This window comes from Marmota monax, unplaced genomic scaffold (genome assembly GCF_021218885.2).
Source record: "Marmota monax isolate L192 unplaced genomic scaffold, Marmota_monax_Labrador192_F-V1.1 WCK01_AAM20220418_F8-fsc00038, whole genome shotgun sequence".
Classification (NCBI taxonomy): Eukaryota; Metazoa; Chordata; class Mammalia; order Rodentia; family Sciuridae; genus Marmota; species Marmota monax.
Window position 1 is genome coordinate 1,820,064 of NW_026692498.1, and position 18,228 is coordinate 1,838,291.

At 56.3% G+C, this 18,228-nt stretch overlaps 2 protein-coding genes across 3 annotated transcripts; both read right to left on the reverse strand.

Moving 5' to 3' along the window:
- Positions 1–1,616: 1,616 nt before the first annotated feature.
- LOC131424213 (insulin-like) lies at positions 1,617–14,500 on the reverse strand (the record flags this gene model as incomplete). Its single annotated transcript, XM_058579631.1, has 3 exons — positions 1,617–1,875; positions 3,280–3,508; positions 14,296–14,500. Coding segments are annotated over 3 exons (660 nt in total), but the record flags the coding sequence as incomplete, so codon positions are not given.
- A 1,256-nt stretch (positions 14,501–15,756) lies between these two features.
- On the reverse strand, positions 15,757–17,075 carry Ins (insulin). Of its 2 annotated transcripts, none has more exons than XM_046444842.2 (3): positions 16,953–17,075; positions 16,631–16,834; positions 15,757–15,959 (listed from the first exon to the last, which is right to left on the reverse strand). In XM_046444842.2, exons 2-3 carry the CDS (start codon positions 16,815–16,817, stop codon positions 15,814–15,816), a joined length of 333 nt encoding a protein of 110 aa, XP_046300798.1. In that variant the 5' UTR covers positions 16,818–16,834; positions 16,953–17,075; the 3' UTR covers positions 15,757–15,813. The 2 variants fall into 2 exon arrangements, with proteins under 2 accessions (XP_046300798.1, XP_046300796.1); XM_046444840.2 differs by having other exon boundaries at positions 16,941–17,040.
- Between the last annotated feature and the right edge of the window lie 1,153 nt (positions 17,076–18,228).

Here is an 18,228-nt window from a genome sequence, read left to right on the forward strand (position 1 = left end):
CCGGCCTGCTGTGGGCCTTTCTCACTCCCCGGCTCAAGCTCTGAGGTGCCTGCTCCCCTTCGCCCTGGGACCAAGCCCAGCATTTTACAAACCCAGCTCGGATCTCAAGGGTCCCCTGAGCGCCCTCCCTCATCCCTGCAGGGCACTGGCACAGGGGGCACAGGCGCAGACCTTCTGCTCTGAGAGGACGCAGCTGGTGTCATCCCTGCCAGCCTGGGAAGCCAAGGACCCAGGTGTCACCCCCGCCAGCCTGGCCCAGGGACCCAGGCCCACTGGAACCATCAACACCTGGGACCAACTACCCAGCAGCTGATCTACAAGACAAAAGCTGAAGCCCCTGTCGGGTAGGTCTGGATCTGTGTGGGGTGGCCAGGGCTGGGGCTGCCGGGGAGGGAGCAGTGCTGTGGGGAAGGACCTGCTACACCACTTCGTGACTATTTCATGTAGTGTCTGAACTAAAAAGATACCTTTAAAAGAACATTCTTGGCTTCTCTCTGAGATGGGCAAAGCGGCCTGGAAGGGGTCACTGGCTGGGTCCCTCCCTGCAGGCTCTGGAAAGAGGCCTGTGTCCCTTGCCAGTCAGGCACAAGGACACAGACCCTTGTGCCCCCCACCTCCAATGATTCCCAGGACCCAGGCCCTTCCCCCCCCCCCCCAGTACCTGAACAATGAAGTGGTGGCCACCACCCAGCTTGCTCCGGCAGAGTCAGAGGAGAAGGAGGCCTGTGTCCCTTGCCAGTCAGACACAAGGAAACAGACCCTTGTGCCCCCCACCTCCAATGGTGCCCAGGACCCAGGCCCTTCCCCCACCACCCACCCCAGTACCTGAACAATGAAGTGGTGGCCACCACCCAGCTTGCTCCGGCAGAGTCAGAGGCAGGCGGCTCTGGCCCCAGGCTGTTTCTAGCCACCCGCCCCCCAGCCCCCACTCACTCACAGGAAGCCCTGCTGGCCTCCAGAACACAATGGAATCATGACACTGCCACTTGTAAGGCCCCTCACGGTGCTCAGAATGCCTCTGGTCATTGTCTCATTTGCTGTTCACCATGCAGCCAGGAGGCTGGAAGCATACTTTGACCAGTGGGTAGAGAGAGGTCAAGCCACTGCTGGTGGCCCTACAGCCTGGCAGCTCCAAGAGGCAGAACACCGGCCTCACACCCCCCAGCTTTCCTTGGCTCTCCCAGTGTCTCCCAGCTGGAGATTTTTTTCTTTTTCCCCTTCGGTTTTCTTCCCCCCTTCTCAAATCTGGGCTCACTTGGAACACTGCCTGCCCCTGTGCTGCCTGCCCTCTCCCTCTGACTCCTGCCCATTTTTGCCATTCTCCTCTCAGGAGTCTCCAAGGACCTCCGTGCTGCAGAGCCTGCTTCAGAGACTGCGGGGGAACCTGCTTTGCCCACACCTGAGCTCCCAAGGCAGAGAGGCACCTGGAGCCTACCACCACCTGACTTCCAGACACCAGCAGTGTGACTTCGAATGGACCTTCCAACCTTGACTGACTGTGAAATGGGGGGATTGACATCTGTGCCTGGGGGTGCAGCTCTTCAAGGGGACCCCTGATGTAAGGAGAGCTGTACCAGTGGACGCCTCTGCCCTACCCAAGATGCCAGCACACTTACCTCTTAGGGGCTGGTGCTGGCAGCCAGCTGGCTTCAGTTCTGGGAGTGAGGAGATCTCCTGGACCAGAGGCCACAGCAGCTCACCTCTGTACTGGGCTCTCTGGCTGCCCTGACCTGCTGGGGCTCAGGCTGAGGGGTAGGCTGAGCAGGGGGCACAGCCGGAGGAGATGCGGGTTCCTGGGGCTGGGGACTGGGATCCTGGGGCTGGGGACTGGGATCCACCTCCTCCTTCACGAGCTCAGTGGTGATTATTCGGCCCCTAGAGAAAAGCAAAATGATATTTTTAAGATGACTTTCCCCCCCAAGTGCTAGGTAGTGAACCCAGTTATGCTGTACCTCTGAGCTATACCCCAGCCCTTTTTACTATTTATATTTGCAAATCTTTCTCTAGCCAGAGCATGGGGCCCCTTCTTCTGCCCTGGCTGCTGTAGGGTGGGGGGTTGCTGAGGGTCATCTTGTGAGGGTTTGATCACTGTCTCTCCCTCCTGTCCCTTTGGCTGTCTATCTCCCCCTTTTCAAAGCACAAGGGAGGGAGAAAGTGGCAAGAGGAAACTTTGCCAAGTCTGTCAACTGTGATGGAAAAGCAGGAGACCCCCCTGCTGGGTGGGCAGCCCAGTTCCTGGCTGTGGGTAGGCTTCTGCCTGGGCACTGGCTGGGGGTTGCACACAGAGGATCTGCCTTAGAGGCCACAACACAAAACATGAAGGTCTCCCCTCCACTTCCCACACAACCACTTGAATGGAAGTGAAGACCCCCACCCCATGAGGGGGCAAAAATGGAAGGACAAAGGCTCTGCATTTGGAGGGCCACTAGGGGAGGGGGAAGGGGACTTCTGGGAAGGTGGGGGGAGGACATGGTGGGGGAGGTCTGGGCTTCTCTGGGGAAATGGACCCCCTTCCCATAAACACCACACTGGGTGGATTGAGTTTCCTGGGATCCAGCATACAGGGGCAAGACTTCACACACGAACATGCCCCACACTGACTCTGTGGACAGGGGAGGCTGAGGGTGGCAGGGGAGCTGGACATGCCATCAGGATAAAAGCAGCTTTCCCTTTTAAAACCCTTTTTGGGGAGATAGAGGGCATTGTCCTTTCAGGGTCCTTCTCACTCCAAGTTCTCGGTGGTGTTCAGAGGTGTAGGGAGCAAGCAGTGGGAAGCTTAATTTTAAAGTGGTATAAAAAAGAGAAACAGCTTCCGAATCTCAGGACCTGGCCCCTCCACACAGTGTCCTGGTGGTCTTTGGGACTACATGTGGGGTGGGAGGATTCAGCAAGAGAAAACTCAGGCAGAAGAACCCTGCCTTTTACACTTGGAGAAACAGTTGTGCATCCCTGCTGGGAAGAGCAGCACTGCCTTCCTCCCCTGCCCCTCCTGCTTGGCCTGGAAGATTAGAAGGAAAACCTATTTTCCTGCAAAAGGCTCTGTGCCTTTGTGCAGCCTTATAAGGGTCCCCTCTCCAACTGTTTTTCCTGTCCTCTCCAAAGTTGAGGCTACTCTTAGGAAGCTTGCTCTGCTGGGCCCTCCAGTAAAAGAAGGTCTTCCCTCTTTTAGAGACTAGGCTCCTGGCTGTCTGAAGCCCCCAGCCCACCCAGGCCTGCACATTACAAATGCAGCTTTCCCCCACACAGAGGGTGCAGCACAAGGGAGGGGAGGCCAGTTACCTGTACTCTAGTCGCTGCGTAGTCCCCGCAGCTCCCGGACGGTGGATAAAGAGGACCGGGGAATCACTGGTGCCCAAGACTCTCTGCCGAAACTGCCCGGACGATGATCCGCTGGCTGGGCCAATATTAGCAGTTGCCGCCAAAGCAGGGGGTGCTCTGGTTGTGGTGCCCAGACCCTCCAGCCGGGTCGACGTGGAGGAGGAGGAGGTGGAAGGGGACGAGGCTGAGGCTGGAGAAATGGTGAAGCGCTTTTTTAGAGAGTGCATGATAAAGGGGCCCCTAGAAGTGGGGTAGCCTCTCCACTGTTGAGCACAGCGCCTGCTCAACTGAAACTGGCTTTGCCCTCACCTCCTCGTCCCCTCCACGCCTTTCTCCAAGCCCCTCCAAATTTGGGAATCCTTGCGCCAGCTCAGTAGTATTGGGGCAGCTGACTATGGCACTTGTCCACACTAGGGCATGGGTGCATTGGGGGGTGGGACTTTGGCCCATCCCTGACCCAGTGGAAGGACGGAAGGACGTATGTGGGTGTGGGCATAAGCCGGAAGTGCTCCTTTTTAGCTAGAAGGTGGAGACTGCGTGTAGGGGGTGAGGAGGGGGTGTGGCTTGACTGGAGTGACACTTGGCAGTCACTTGACACCCTGGAATGTCTGTGGGCGTGGCACTGGTAAAAAGGGGGCGTGGCCTAAGTGGGGAAAAAAAAGGTTAAAAAAATGATAATAAAATGACTTTTCAATCGTTCCCAGCACACGTGTGGCACAGTGTAGTCATTTTTTTTTCATATTATTTTGGCAGAGGACTCATATGGGAGTTTTTTTTCACATTCACTGGTCATATTTAACCTACCCCCTACCCCCCATATATGGTGCTAGGCACTAAGCACATGGCTGCAAGTGACATGCTGTCAGCACTGGCCACTCACAGGGACTTCTGGGTAGGATGACTGGCCAGACTCACAGTCTTTAAAGCCTGGCTGAAACACCAATCACAGCACCAACTCAGAGCTGGCAGCAGATATTCTGCCTGATTAGACTAAGTCTCAGTGGGAACTTGAAACCTCTGCTAATAGCCTTGATGGAGAGCAGGAAGCAGAGCAAAGACTTCCAAAGAGGTAAAGACATATGCACTCCCCAGAGAACCACCAGTCCACCCTCCCTACACTCCAACAGTCCAGCCCCTCGCTCCTTGGGTATTTATTTTACCCAGATTTTTTAGCTCATGTTGGGATTTAATTCTCCCCTCTCCCTTTATCTTTCCAAGCCCTTGCCTGAACTCCTTTTTAAATGGGAAGGATAGAGTACATATGTGGAGAGAATGGGGCTTTCAGCAGGGAAGAGACTCAGACTTGAGGATAACTCAAAAGTGAAGGGAAGGGGTCCCAAAAAGATATAGATTCTTTAGAGCCAAACTATCCCATGGTTGGAGGGCAGGTGGGAATTGTTTTGGATGAGGAGGGCTGCAGAGATGCTAGTGACTCTGATTCAGGTCTGGGGCACATAGAGGCCTCAGGTTCCCATGTGATGTGCATGAAGTATCCCACACTTATTAGGGTGTAACAGGCATTTTTTCATGATGACTCTTGCTCTGCTTTGGGACTTTATGGGCTAGAGGCTCTGCAGCATGTGCCTCCTCCTACTGTCTGCTGCAAAATGCTGAAAGTTGCAAGGAGCTACTTTCAGGGTCATCTGCTGATATTGACGGAGACTTTCCAAGCTGAAGTAGGAATAGAGAGGTTGAAGGACTTACCCCAAACCAGTCAAGATTCCATGGTAGGACTGCCAAAGGGGATGCCCTCAGTTTGAGGAGGTCTGCTGCTAAGGTTTGAAAGGAAAGGAGCCCACATTCCTTAGATCAAAACCCCGGAAACATGGAGCCTCCCCAATGAGTGCATCTGTGCCCTGAAGTATATTCCCACACCTGGACAGGTTCAAGGTCATTCTATTCCATCAGCATCTTGTAACCCAGGGTGTTTAAGCAAGAGGGGGGCAAGGAAAGGAAGCCAGGGTAGGAAGGTTCCAATTGAAACCAGCTACGCCATGGTGCCACTTAGATAGTACTAGAGGCATTGGACGTTGGTGAGCTGGGTGTGAGGACTGGGATCTCCAGCCCTACATTCCACGGGTCTTCCACAAGGAGACAAAGTCTATAGGGCCCATAGGTGGGAGGGACCATAGGAACAAAAACTGGGATGCAGGGCTGAGGGACACGACATGGCAAAACCTCATTATGTCTCCGTCTCTCAGGCCTGGCAGAGTAGGCCAATCCTGGAATCTGGTCAGATCCTCTTTTATGCAGGAAAGAATTGAGGTAGCCCAGAAATCCCCAGTGCCAGATTTTCTCCATTTGTCTGTTTAAGTGGCCTTATGCTGACACCTTGTGGCCTTGTTTAGAATTACAGTGGCACAACCCAAAGCTCTTACACTCTTCCTTGTGGGAAGTTACAGTGCTCTTGGAGGATGCTGGTGGGCAGGGAGCGAAGTTGGGACCCTACCCCTGACAGGAGAGAGGCCCTGCAGTGTTGTGGTATGGTTAGAGTCCGAAACCTTGTGTTGGGTCTGAGGCTCTTTTCTGCTGCTCTCCTGGCGTCACAGAACTTGGGTGGGGACAACTCCCTTTTGGTGTTCTCTGATCCCAGGGGTGGCATCATGGGCACCCAGAGCCACATATTAAACTAAAATGCTTTCCTGAAGCATCCATTTTGTTCTGAGGGAGGTAAATCTATTATGTTTATATAAAAATAAAATTTGATAAATTATCAACAGGACATGGAGTTGAGTGTTGAAACCTCCATTCAGAAGCAGGGTCCCATTTGTGAGGTTCCATTTCCAAAATGGGAATTTCCAAATCTGGCACAAGCCTGTCACCCTGTGGACACTTCAGAAATTGCATCATTAGCATAGAAGTATCTTGCTCCACCCCCACCCCAATTGTATTGTTCTTGGTGTAACTGCAGGGATCTCCACCACACAAGCCTTGGGAGTTGAGAGAAGAGGAGGAGTCCTCCATACTCACTTCCTGCACTAACCAACTTTGTCCCTAGGACCCCAAATCACTGGAGTACCAGATGGCTCAGTAACCTTCACTGTGGCAGCCTGCCCTAACCCTTCATGTCCAAAACACTAGAAAAACTAGGGATAGTAGGAACATATCTCAACATTGTAAAAGCTGTATATGCTAAACCCAAGGCCAACATCATTTCAAATGGAGAAAAATTGAAAACATTGGAATAAGACAGGGATGCCCTCTCTCACCACATCCATTCAACATCATCCTTAAAACTCTAGCCAGAGCAATTAGACAGTTGAAAGAAATTAAAAGGATACAAATAGGAAAAAAGAACTCAAACTATCACCATTTGCTGATGACATGATTCTGTATTTAGAAAAGTCCCAAAAATTCCATCAGAAAATTTCTAGAACTAATAAATGAATTCATCAAAATAGCAGAATATAAAATCAATATCCACATATCAAATGCATTTCTATGCATAGTGAGGAATCCACTGCAAGAGAAATTAGAAAAACTACCCCATTCACAGTAGCCTCAAAAACAACAAACAAACAAACAAAAACAAAAACAAAAAAACAACTTGGGAATTAATCTAACAAAAGAGGTGAAAAGGTGAAAGACCTCTTCAATGAAAACTACAGAACATTAAGGGCAGAAATTGAAGAAGACCTTAGAAGACGGAAAGTCCTCCCATGCTCTTGGATAGGCAGAATTCATATTGTCAAAATGGCCATACTACCAAAACTGTTAAACAGATTTAATACAGTTCCTATTATAATCCCAATGATATTCTTTATAGAACTAGAAAAAGCCATCATGAAATTCATCTGGAAAAATAAGAGAATGACCCAGAGTAGCCAGGGCAGTCCTCAGCAAGAAGAGTGAAGCAGGAGCGTCACAGTACCAGACCTTAAACTGCTACAGAGCTACAGTAACACAAATGGCGTGGTATTGATACAAAACAGACACATAGACCAGTGGTACAAAACAAAAACACAGACAAACCCACATAAATATGGTTATGTCATACTAGACAAAGGCACCAAAAGCAATCATTAGAGAAAAGGTATCCTACTCAACAAATGGCAAAACTAGAAATCCATATGTAGCAAAATGAAATTAAACCTCTGACTCTCACCCTGCACAAAAAATCAACTCAAAATGGATCAAAGACTTAGGCACTAGAACAGAGACCTTGTGCCTAATAGAAGAAAAAAACAGGTCCAAATCTTCACCCTATTGGCCTAGGATCTGACTTCCTTAAAAGACCCCTAAAGTGAAAGAAGTAAAATTAAGAATCAATAAATGGGATGGATTCAACGTAAAAAGCTTCTTCTCAGCAAAGAAAACAATCAATAACATGAAGGACAGCCTAGAGAATGGGAGAAAATCTTTACTGTATGCACCACAGATAGAACACTAATCTCCAGGTATATAAAGAACTCAAGCCGGGCGTGGTGGCGCACACCTTAATCCCCGCGGCTTGAGAGCCTGAGGCAGGACGATTGCGAGTTCAAAGTCAGCCTCAGTGAACGCAAGCCACTAAGCAACTCGGTGAGACCCTGACTCTAAATAAAATACAAAATAGGGCTGGGGGTATGGCTCAGTGGTTGAGTTCCTCTGAGTTCAATCCCTGGTACCAAAAACAAAAACAAAAACAGCCCCCCTTCAAAAAACAAACAAACAAACAAACAAAAAACCCCTCAAAACCAAAACAAACAAACTCAAAAAAACTCAACAACAACAACAACAAATCAACAAATGGGCCAAGGAACTGAACAGACACTTCACAGAAGAAGAAACACAATCAATCAACAAACATATGAAAAAATGTTCATCGTCTCTAGCAATTAGAGAAATGAAAATCAAAACTACTCTACAATTTCATCTCAACCCAGTCAGAAGAGCATTTATCAAGAATACAGGCAATAATAAACATTGGCAAGGATTTGGGGATACATTGCTGGTGGGACTGCAAACTGGTGCAACCACTCTGGAAAGCTGTATGGAGATTCTTCAGAAAACTTGGAATGGAACCACAATTTGACTCAGTTATCCTACTCCTCAGTTTATAAGGACTTAAAATCAGCACACTACAGTGACATAGATCCATCAATGTTTATAGCACCCCATTTCACAAGAGCTAAACTATGGAGCCAATCTAGATGCCCTTTAACAGAAGAATGGATAAAGGAAATGTGGTACACATACAATGTAACATCATTCAGCCTTAAAGAAGAATGAAATTATGTCATTTGCAAGTAAATGGAGGGAACTAAAGACATCATATAATAAGCCAGTTCCCCCAAACCTAAGGCTGAATGTTTTTCTGATGAGCAGATACTGATCCATATGAGAGGTGTGGGTAGGGAAGAATGAAGGAAGTTGGGATTGTACAGAGGGGAGTGAGGGGAGGGGAGGGACTGGGGGCATGGGAGGGTGGTAGAATGAGACAGACAGACATTGTTACCCTCTATAAGTGTATGGCTCCAAGACTCCTGTGACTCTGCACCATGTACAGCTAGAGGAACGAGAAGTTGTGCTCTATTTGTGTACAATGTGTCCAAATGCATTTTACTGTCATGTATAACTAATTAGAACAAATTTAAAAAATTAAAAACACAAAGTGGGAATTTCTAAATCTAGCACAAGCCTGCCACCTTGTGGCCATTTGATAAATTGCACCCAAAGCTTCATTAAATGTCTTGCTTTCCCCCAAATTTGTATTGTCCTTGGTGTGACCGCAGGGCCCTTCACCAAGCCTTGGGAATTGAGAGAAGAGGAGGAGTGGTTCGTACTTACTTCCTGCATGAACCATTTTTTTTCCCTCGGGCCCCAAGTCATTGGGGTACGAGATGGCCCAGTGACCTCCACTGTGGCATCCTGGCAGGGTGAGGCTATCCCCTCAGGTATACAAGGACGCAGCACAGGACTTGGGAAGCCCTCTCCTGCAGGGCCCAGGGGCCAGTTCTGTTCAGCTCACACCACTAGGCCTTCAGACCAGGGGCTGGGAGCTGGCCTGGTTCAAGTCCCTGCTCTGCCAATGAACCTTGGGCAGTGGCCTTCTTTCCCTGCTGGCCGTCCAGGTCCAGCATGAGGTGTGAGAGCCCCAGGGAGGAGCACAGGCACCAGTGACTGCTAGTGAATGCTCCACTTCACACCCTGCTCGCTGGGAGGCTGTTTTTGGTCCTGTCTCCCCTGGTTGCTGCATCAGAAGACAGAAATACAGTCTGGACCGTCCACAGCTACATGCCCTGGGGACCTGTCTTAAAGTCTCCTCAACCTGCTCAGGTAAAACCCGACACCTGAGAGGGTGCTGGGCTTTCTGAAGGAAGAACAGCTAGGCCAGAGAGTGGATGAGGCTCAGGGGCACGGGCTCTGCGGGGAGTCCTGGGAGTCTCCCCTGGCCTGGGGTGCCATGAAGAGCCATGAAGGCCCCTCCCAGGTGGCCGCCCACCCTCACTGAGCACCTGCCTAGGCCTCCATGCTTGGCCACCTTGGCCTCCCACCTGCCCTTGGCCTTCCCTGGGAGCCGTGGGGACTGCTGCTGCCCGGAAGGGAAGATGCATGGACAAAGCCAAAGCCGGACAGAACCCAGACTCGAGGCACTGTCCCCACGCAGCAAAGGCCCAGAGAGGGAAGGCTGCTTGCTGGAGACACCCAGGAAAGGGGCACAGAGCCCGGACAGGGCATGCAAGGGTGGCGGCCTCCCTCTCCTGCGCTTCAGACACACGTGAAGCCCCTCCTCCTACCCAGGTGGACTGGCCCACAGGACGACCGTGTTGTGTGGCCTTAGTTGGGGAGGACAGCCCCGTGCCAGGGACCTTCCTGGCCTGAGGCTCTCTGGGTAGGTCCAGGAGGGAGGGGCACTTAGCTCTGGAGACAAGGCCGAGACCTGAAAGGTAACCAGCTTCCTGGGGACACCCAGCTGACCTACCCTGTGGCCTCTTCCTGTCCCTGCCTGGGAGGGAAGGGAGGCTGGGCTGAAGCTTGGCTCCCCGGTCCCCCAAGGAGGATGCTAGGGGCACAGAGGGTGGGCCCTGTGATAACCATGGTGCTGGCCTGCAGGGGCTCCATGCCCAAGCCTGGACATGACCAGCCAGGGGGCAGGGCCTCCTTTTGTTCCCTTCTGACCCCAGTCACTTTCCCAAGGCCACACAGCCATGAGCAGCAGAGCCAGGGCGAGAGCCCCACCCGCCTGCCCCAGCTCGCAGCCTTCAGCCCTGCACTGGCCCAGTGGGGACACGCTACTGGCTCCAGGAATGTCGGGGTGCACTGGGAGGTGAGGCCTGTCACTTGGCACCCCAGGACACAGCCCATTGCAGACCCTGGACCGTGGCCACCCTTGCTTTTTGTCAGGTCCAGCTGTGCCCAGCCATGGGGAAGGACACAGCTCCACATAAGCCCTGCTCTGTTATGTCCTGGTGAGGGTGGCCTGGCTGCAGTGACCCTCGGGGACCCCTGGCTAGGCCTGCCGTGTGGCCCCACGTTCCTAAGGCCATGGGACCTGTGGGACCAGGGAAGCTTCCCAGCCTACCCACTTCTGCTCCTGGGTCCTGAGTTCCGCTGCATCCACGGCTGGCGCCCAGCTGTTTCTCGGCCAGCTGTTCCCCCACTGCATGGCCTCCGTCCCACATTCCCGCAGCAGGGCCTGGGCTGGGACCCTCCGTGGCCGGAGGAAACCCGCCTTCTGCGGCTCCCATCTCTGCCAGGTGACGCTTTCCTTCAAGGTCAGGCCTTGGGAGGGCTGGGCAGCCATTGCCAGAGCTAGATTCAGGGGACTCAGTCCACCCAGGACCCACCGCTGGGCCCCCATATGTGGCTGACTGGTGCCCAGGACCTGAAGCCCACAAAGGGTAAGGGGACTTCCCAGAGTCCCTCAGGTACCCGGGCCATGCTGGGCCTTGGGGTGGGCAGGAGGTCGGGGCTGGAGGCTGGGCTGGAGTGGGACCGAGTTCTGAGCGAGGGTGGACTTTGAAGAACAGAGGGCTGTGCCTTGACTCTCAGCGTGAATAGCCGCAGGCGCCTGGGCCGCCGGCTCCGGCTGTTTCCACAAACACAGATGGACCGTGGAGGTCAGAGGAGGCTGTGTGGAATGTGGGCCGGTGCTGGGCCAGGTTCCGAGGCCTCCACTGGGTGAAGGGGCCACAGGCCTCCTAGAAGCCCGAGGGTCTGCAGACCTCCAGGCTGGGGAGCCTCGGGATTTTCCCTGTGGCTGGGAAAGACACCTCAGAGGGGCACAAGACAGGGAGCCAGGTGTGGCCGTGGGGCTTGGCCAGCTCTTGTGACCTTGGCCCGGGGTCAGCCACCTGGATCCAGACGTTTGAGCATCTCTGGGAAAGGAGGGGTCTGCACTGCCACCTGAGGGCCCCTGACTGGCGGGCACTCAGCTCTGGGGACAGGTTGCAAGCACAGGGGCACCTTGAGACCCCTTCTCTCACCCTTCCTTGCTGAGTGGAGCTTGTGGGGCCCCTTTGACTCAGACTAGGCCCAACTGCCAGGGGCAGCCTGGTGACAGGGACAGGGTCCCATAGGCACAGATGGAGGAAGTGGGGAGTCTGCACCGAGGTGGGTGGGGTGAGGGGCCACCTGGAAGTAGGGGAGGGAGCCAAGGACGCCCAGGAGCGGGTGGGAGGGCCTGCAGGGTGCCTGGCGCCAGCACAGCGTGACTGGGCCACACGGGGACGATGGGGAGGCCGCCTCCGGCCGGCTGCACTTTCGAAGGACTCTGCCTTGCTGTTCCTGCAGTCCAGGCCAGAAACAATAGTGGGAGCAGGAGGGGACAGCACTGTGTCTGGCTGTCCTCTCTGCTTTCCCAGACCCGGCCACCCCCACCCCCTAACGTTCTTTGCGGAGTTGACCTCCCTCTCCTCTCAGCACTGGGCGGAATGTGGACATGGGAAGGGACTGCCCTGACCCAGCTGGCCCCGCTTGAGGCCTCCTACACCCTGGGGTCCCTGAAGCCCCCACCTCCCTGTGCACGAGGACACAGCCTTCAGGCTTCAGTGGACTGACAGGGACATGGAACCCCCACTAGTCCCCAGCCTCAGCCTCCCCCGGTCCCCGGAGACCCTCCTCAAGGTCCTAGCTGGGCGTGCACAGTTCACCCCCCACCCCTCTGGTTCACTCAGCCTCGACATGGGGGTGTGGGTGGAAGGCGACATCCTGAAGTCTCCTCTAGGTCTCCAAGACTCTGGGGGGCAGGAAACGGGGGCCAGACTCTATCTGGAGGCACCCTCAGAATATCGGAGGCCTGATATTTTCTCAGCTGCCCCCTGTACCTCTGGACGGCCAGCACAGAAGCCTCTCTCCCCGCTCTACCTCATGGCCCAGAGTCCAGGGTGGCAAGCCTGCCAGGGAACCCCTTGCGGGGTGGTGTCCAGGCAGAAAGCAGCCCCAAACTCAGTGGACAGAAGTGGGACCTGCAGACGGGAGCACCTCAAGAATGAGGCTTTGGTGCCATCTGCTGGCTGTGTCTGCAATGACTGCTCCTGGCCCCATTGTCCAGAGCCCACAGGTTTCTGCAGGGGAAGAGCTACCAGGGTGTGGGCGGCCCTGCAGGGTCTGGGGGCAGCACCCGCCCCTCCCCTCTCAGGCTGTCTGAAGATTTTTTTGCCCAGCATTTGGCCCTGGTAAGAATTCGAGCCTCTTCTGGAAGCCCAGGTTCAAAGGCCGCCCGGTCCTGACTCGATCCTTGATCTTGGGCAGGACCCTTATTGGGCACACGGACCTCAGGACAAGGGGTCCACCTTGGCCTCCCTGTGTCCATGTCTTGTGCCCCTCAGGGTCTGCTCAGGCCTGGATAGCAGAGAGGACAGTAAATATTTACTGCTGACAGGAGAAGGCAAATACTGCCCCAGGGCCAGGCAGAGGTGCCAGCCAGTCTGTGCCAGGAGCAGACGCAATCTGGGAGCCAGCTTGAAGGCAGCCTCACTGACGGAAGGCCCCTGGTGGGGAAGGACGGCGCTGTGTGCCCACGCAGGGCCACCTGTGCAGCTCCAGGACTCAGTCTCCCCTCTCAGCATGGTACAACAGTTCCCACCTGAGTGTGGGCAGGTGGGACACCAATCAGACCAGGCTGAGTACCGGGCAGGTGTGTGGGCTGCTCTTGGTGACACTGGAAGAGGCTGCTAGGGGGTCAGGGGGCCAGCAGGGTGGGGACTCCAGTTGAGGAGCATTTGGGCTGACCCAAACCCCAAAGCCAGGCTGACGCTAAGGCTGGACGCAGCTGACCACCCCTGCCAGGAGCCCAGGTTCCCAGAGGCACAAGGCCCCATGGGAATTGTGAAGCCCAGGTCTGTGGGCTTGGCCTAGTTGGATTGACCTGGGGGCTCCAGGGAGTGTCCATACCCCCTGTCCCCAGATGGGACGTCTGGGTCAGCCCCCAGGATGGTGCTGAAGAGAGTGGTGTGATCTTGCCTCTGAACACCTGGACCCTGGGTCACCTTGGGTAGAAATTTCTCATACATGCCCAGGGCAGGGTCGAGAGGTGCCTGCTCATCTGTCTGGTCTCCCTCCCCGACCTTTTCAAGGGCGCACTCAGGGAGCAAGGGGCTGGGTGGCAGGCCTCAGGGAGGACGGTCCTGTGTCTTGGAGATGGGGCAGGTTTCGGGAAGGGAGAGGGCGACGGCCAGCTCAGGCCGGGCTGAGGGTCGCGCACCACATGGGAATTGAGGCCTCAGACCAGAGTTCCCCCAGGTGGCACCCAGGTCGCAGGACATCTGGGCCCTGAAACCAGGTTTCTGAGCCTTGCATCCACCTGGGACTGGCCACAATAGGTATCCCACAGAGCTGGACTGGCCCCAGGAGACCTGGCACCCTCAAGGGTTCTCTGCACCCTGACTCATATCCCCTCTAGGGAGGTTGTTGGCACCTGGGGGGGGGGCATCTGCCCATCAACCCTCAAGGTCCAGGCCAACATGACCAGGGGCTGGCTGGAGAGCAGGCACACTCAGCCAGCCCCCTTCCTGTCCAGCTTTGGCTGCCCGCCCCAGCAGCCATCCCACATACCTCGACTCCACAGGACGCCCCTGCCTCTAGCCGTGCGAAAGGGACAGCGGGGTATTCCCACGGACAGATCCCAGCCTCCTCCTCCCCTCCTCTTCCGGGTCCAGTGTCCAGCCGTCCACCCGCCTGTCCAGTCCTGGCTCCCACTCCAGGGGCGGGGCTTGCTGGGGGCCCAGGATGTCTCCTCTAGGTGGGGGTGCTGGTGGGGTCATGAAGAGAAGGACCACCTGGGAAGGATCCTCAGGGCTGCAGGGGGAGGAGCTAGCAGGCCTGGCACCCTGGAGGGGTCTGCTCCCAGCCCTGCGGCCGGCCCCCAGGTGGTCTGCAGCCAGAGGCCCAGGCCCAGCCATCTGAGCCTGCTGGGCGGAGCTCTCAGGTCAGGTACAGATTGGTTTGGCCTGGGTGGCAGGCAGGCTCTCCAGGCCTTCGGGTGGCCAGGGACACCAGCTGACCTTCCAGGACACTGCCAGACCCAGCAGCCCCTAGGTTCTTATCTGACCAATAGGTGGCACCCAGACTGGAAGTCTGATGGAGCCCGTGGTACTGAGGGTTCTGAGGAGGGGCCCCTAGAAAACCTAGAACCAGTGTGGCCTTGTCCTTGGGGCCTGGGGGTACTTCTAGGGGTGACGGCCAGGTCTTTGCAAAAGGAGTGTGGAGAGTGCACTGACAGCATGACCTTGTGTCCTCAGAGGGAAGCATGGGCCCAGGGGCAGGCGATCTCATGGCCTTGCAGTGGGGGCACCTCAAGGAGTGGGCTTCTGAGGCCCTGCCTGGTGCCAAGAGGTCCTTCAGTCTGTCCTTTGCCCGTGGGGCCACCTGGCTTACCCTGCTCCCTCCAAGGCTCTGGGGTCTCCCTTAGGGTGTCTGATGGTGTCCAGAGGGAGGCCCAGCCTCTATAACGTCTTATTTTTTTTTTTGGTGTCAAGATGGAACTCAGGGCCAGTAACCTCTGAACCCCAGCCCCAGGCCTATTTTGTATTTTGTTTAGAGACCGGGTCTCACTGAGTTGCTTTTGCTGAAGCTGGCTCTGAATTCGCGATCCTCCTGCCTCAGCCTCCCGAGCCCTGGGCTTACAGGTGTGCACCACCAGGCCTGGCCTCTATAGCTTTTTGACCCTGTCTATCCTCACTCTGCAGGACCCCAACCCTGGCCCAACTGCTTTCCTTCACAGGGACTTCATCCAAAATGTCTCTGAAAATAGCCTGGGAGGGCTGGGTGGAGCAGTTGCCAGAATGTCCTTGTCCACTGTCTTCCAGATGCTCTCTGGGGACCTCCAGGTCCCAGGCTATATAGCCGGAGGAGGCAGCTCCTTGCTGCCTATCACCTCGGCCTCCCAGAGATCCCACAGGGGAGGAGGGGTGCTCCTCCTACACCTAGGCCACAGGGGGAGGGACATCACGGCCCAGGCACGCCGCGTGGACCCACCCCGCCAGCCGGCTCCCCGACACACCACGGACACTCAGGGCTCGGTGCAGGTTTATTGGACGGTGCATGTGGGCAGCGGGCGGGCGGCCGGCGGCCCTAGTTGCAGTAGTTCTCCAGCTGGTAGAGGGAGCAGATGCTGGTGCAGCACTGCTCCACGATGCCGCGCTTCTGCAGGGCCATCTCCAGCGCCAAGGGTTGTGGGAGGCCTGCCCCGGGACCCCCGCCCAGCTCCATTTGTCCTCCTGTCAGGGGCAGCAGAGGCAGCAGCGAGGTGAGAAAGACACGGGACCACCCAGTCAGAAGCAGCAGCGTGCCCCACCCCTGGGTCACCCCATCCCCACCTGAGCTGGGCCCAGGCAGAAGGACTGTCCATGGGGACAGGCCTCTGGGTATGGACACAGGGTTCTGGAGTCTACACATTCTGCAGCTGTTCTCTGGTCCCAGGGCAGTGGCACACAGGCCTGCCCCTGGGTTCCCGCCCAGGGCCTGCCCACACATCCTGAGTCCCCACAGCCCAGGGGCCCTGGGGCAGGACTCCTGTATGAGCCCAAGGGTTGGTGCTGGCAGACAGGTGGACAGGCACTCCACACCCTCCAGGGCCCCTGAGACCTCAGCTCCCAGGATATGATCTAGTCAATAAAATCTGTCCCTGAGCTGACATCGTCTTAGAAGGGCCGAGCAAGGGGCTGTGGGTGCACGTTCACCTGAGGAGCAGGGGAGACGTGTGGCCCAAAGGCCTTGGTCAGCACTCCTCCACCCTGAGCCTTCCGCAACGAGCTGGTTCCCCCTAGGAAGTGACCAGGAGAGCCTCCTTTTTCCTTCCAGCAAGTCCACGGACACCCCCTAGACAGCAGCTTTCTGCCCACCTCTGTCCTACCAGGGCAGGGTCAACAGGAGTGCGACGGGGGCTGACCTTGCTGTTCTTCCACCTCCCGGCGGGACTTGGGTGTGTAGAAGAAGCCGCGCTCCCCGCACACCAGGTAGAGTGCCTCCACCAGGTGAGAGCCACAGAGGTGCTGGTTGACAAAGGCCCGGGCAGGGTCAGGCCCCAAGAGGGCCAGCAGGGTCAGCAGGGGCAGCAGGCGTGTCCACAGGGCCATGGTGGAGAGACGATGACCTGGGGGACAGGCAACGTTAAGGCAGGCCAAGGGACCCCCCTCATCCTCCTAGCCACCCTGGAGCCCCAGTTAGGCAGCTCTGGGCCCAGCATGGGGGACACGGACCTGAGTACTGACCGCCTCAGAATGCAGCTGCTCCTGCAGGGGTGAGGATGGCTGGCTCCCTTCCTGCTTTATAGCCCCAAGTTCACCTCCCCCGTCCCCTGCCCCTGCCACCTGGCCCATTAGGGGTGCAGGGAGGTCGGCAGATGGCCGGGAGGGGGCTGAGGTGGCAACTTCTGGATCATTTCCCTGGTGCTGGGTCTGCAGGAAGAGCGCTTTGATCACCAGCACCTCCGCTCAGGCCCTGGGTTCATTAGTCTTAACGAGGGCGTGATGGCGCAGCTGGCCCTGCGCGCAGCTGGGGGCCGAGGTCTCCAGGAGAGCAGAGCCCAGGGGACCAGGCTGAGTGTTTTCCACACTAGTTCAGCAGGGCTGGCAGCTGCTGAGGGCCTGTGCCTTTGCCCTGGAACTCCTGTTTAGTCCCCAGTGGGTGGCCAGGGTCATGGGGATGGGGGAGCCAGGAGTGTCCACTCCATGCTGCCTGCCTACTCCTCACCCCACCCTAGGACTAAGGCCCCCAGCCCCTTAGGACCCAGCAGCATGGCCCTGGGGTGGGGCCCGTTGTCCATCTTCAATGTGAGGGCAACAGAGTCCCCGCCGGCCCAGCCCAGGCCCCTTTCCTCCCTCCCCCTCCTTCGAGAGCCCCTGCCTGTCCTCCCCTTCAGGCCAGGCTACTGCCCCATTGCTCCCTTGGAGCTCAGCTGGGCAGAGACCTTGTGGTGCACCCCCATGCAGTGCTCAACCCCAAAGAGGACTCAGCCAGACTCTACTGGGTGGTGTACAGACCCTGAGGCCCTCTGCCTGCTGTCTGCACACCTCTTCTGCTGCAGGACACACTTTTCCCTCACAGCCTGCACAGCCTAAAGAGTTGGGGCATCCCTTGTCCTACCTCCTGACCCTGCTGCCCCTGCCCCACCCTGGTCATGAGCCCCATCCTCCACCAGGTGGCGCTCTCTGTGGGGGCTCTGTAGTGCTGTGGCATTCCTGACCTAGCCACTGAGGACACTTGGTGCTCAGTGTGCCTGCTGCAGTGGGGAGAGGAGCCCTCAGACAGGGAGGGCCAGGGAGGCAGGAGGAGCACGAGCCTTGCCCAGGACCTCACTGGGCTCACAGTCGGCTGGAGCTCCTAAGGGTTCCGGGTTGTCCCCAGGGGCTCAGTGGAGCCTGGAGCTTTCCCAAGGGTCTAAATGGGGTGCATAGCTTTCTCAGTGAAGCTCAGACCCTATCCCAGGGTCTCAAGGGCACTGAAGGCCTTATTGAGGGTCTCAGAGGAGCTTAAGGCTTTTGGTCT

Coding starts and splice junctions, on each gene's coding strand:
- Ins (XM_046444842.2), bottom strand. CDS start 16,817: ATGGCCCTGTGGACACGCCTGCTGCCCCTGCTGACCCTGCTGGCCCTC. Junction 15,960..16,630: donor GGAGGTGGAAGAACAGCAAG/GTCAGCCCCCGT, acceptor TGCCCCTGACAG/GAGGACAAATGGAGCTGGGC.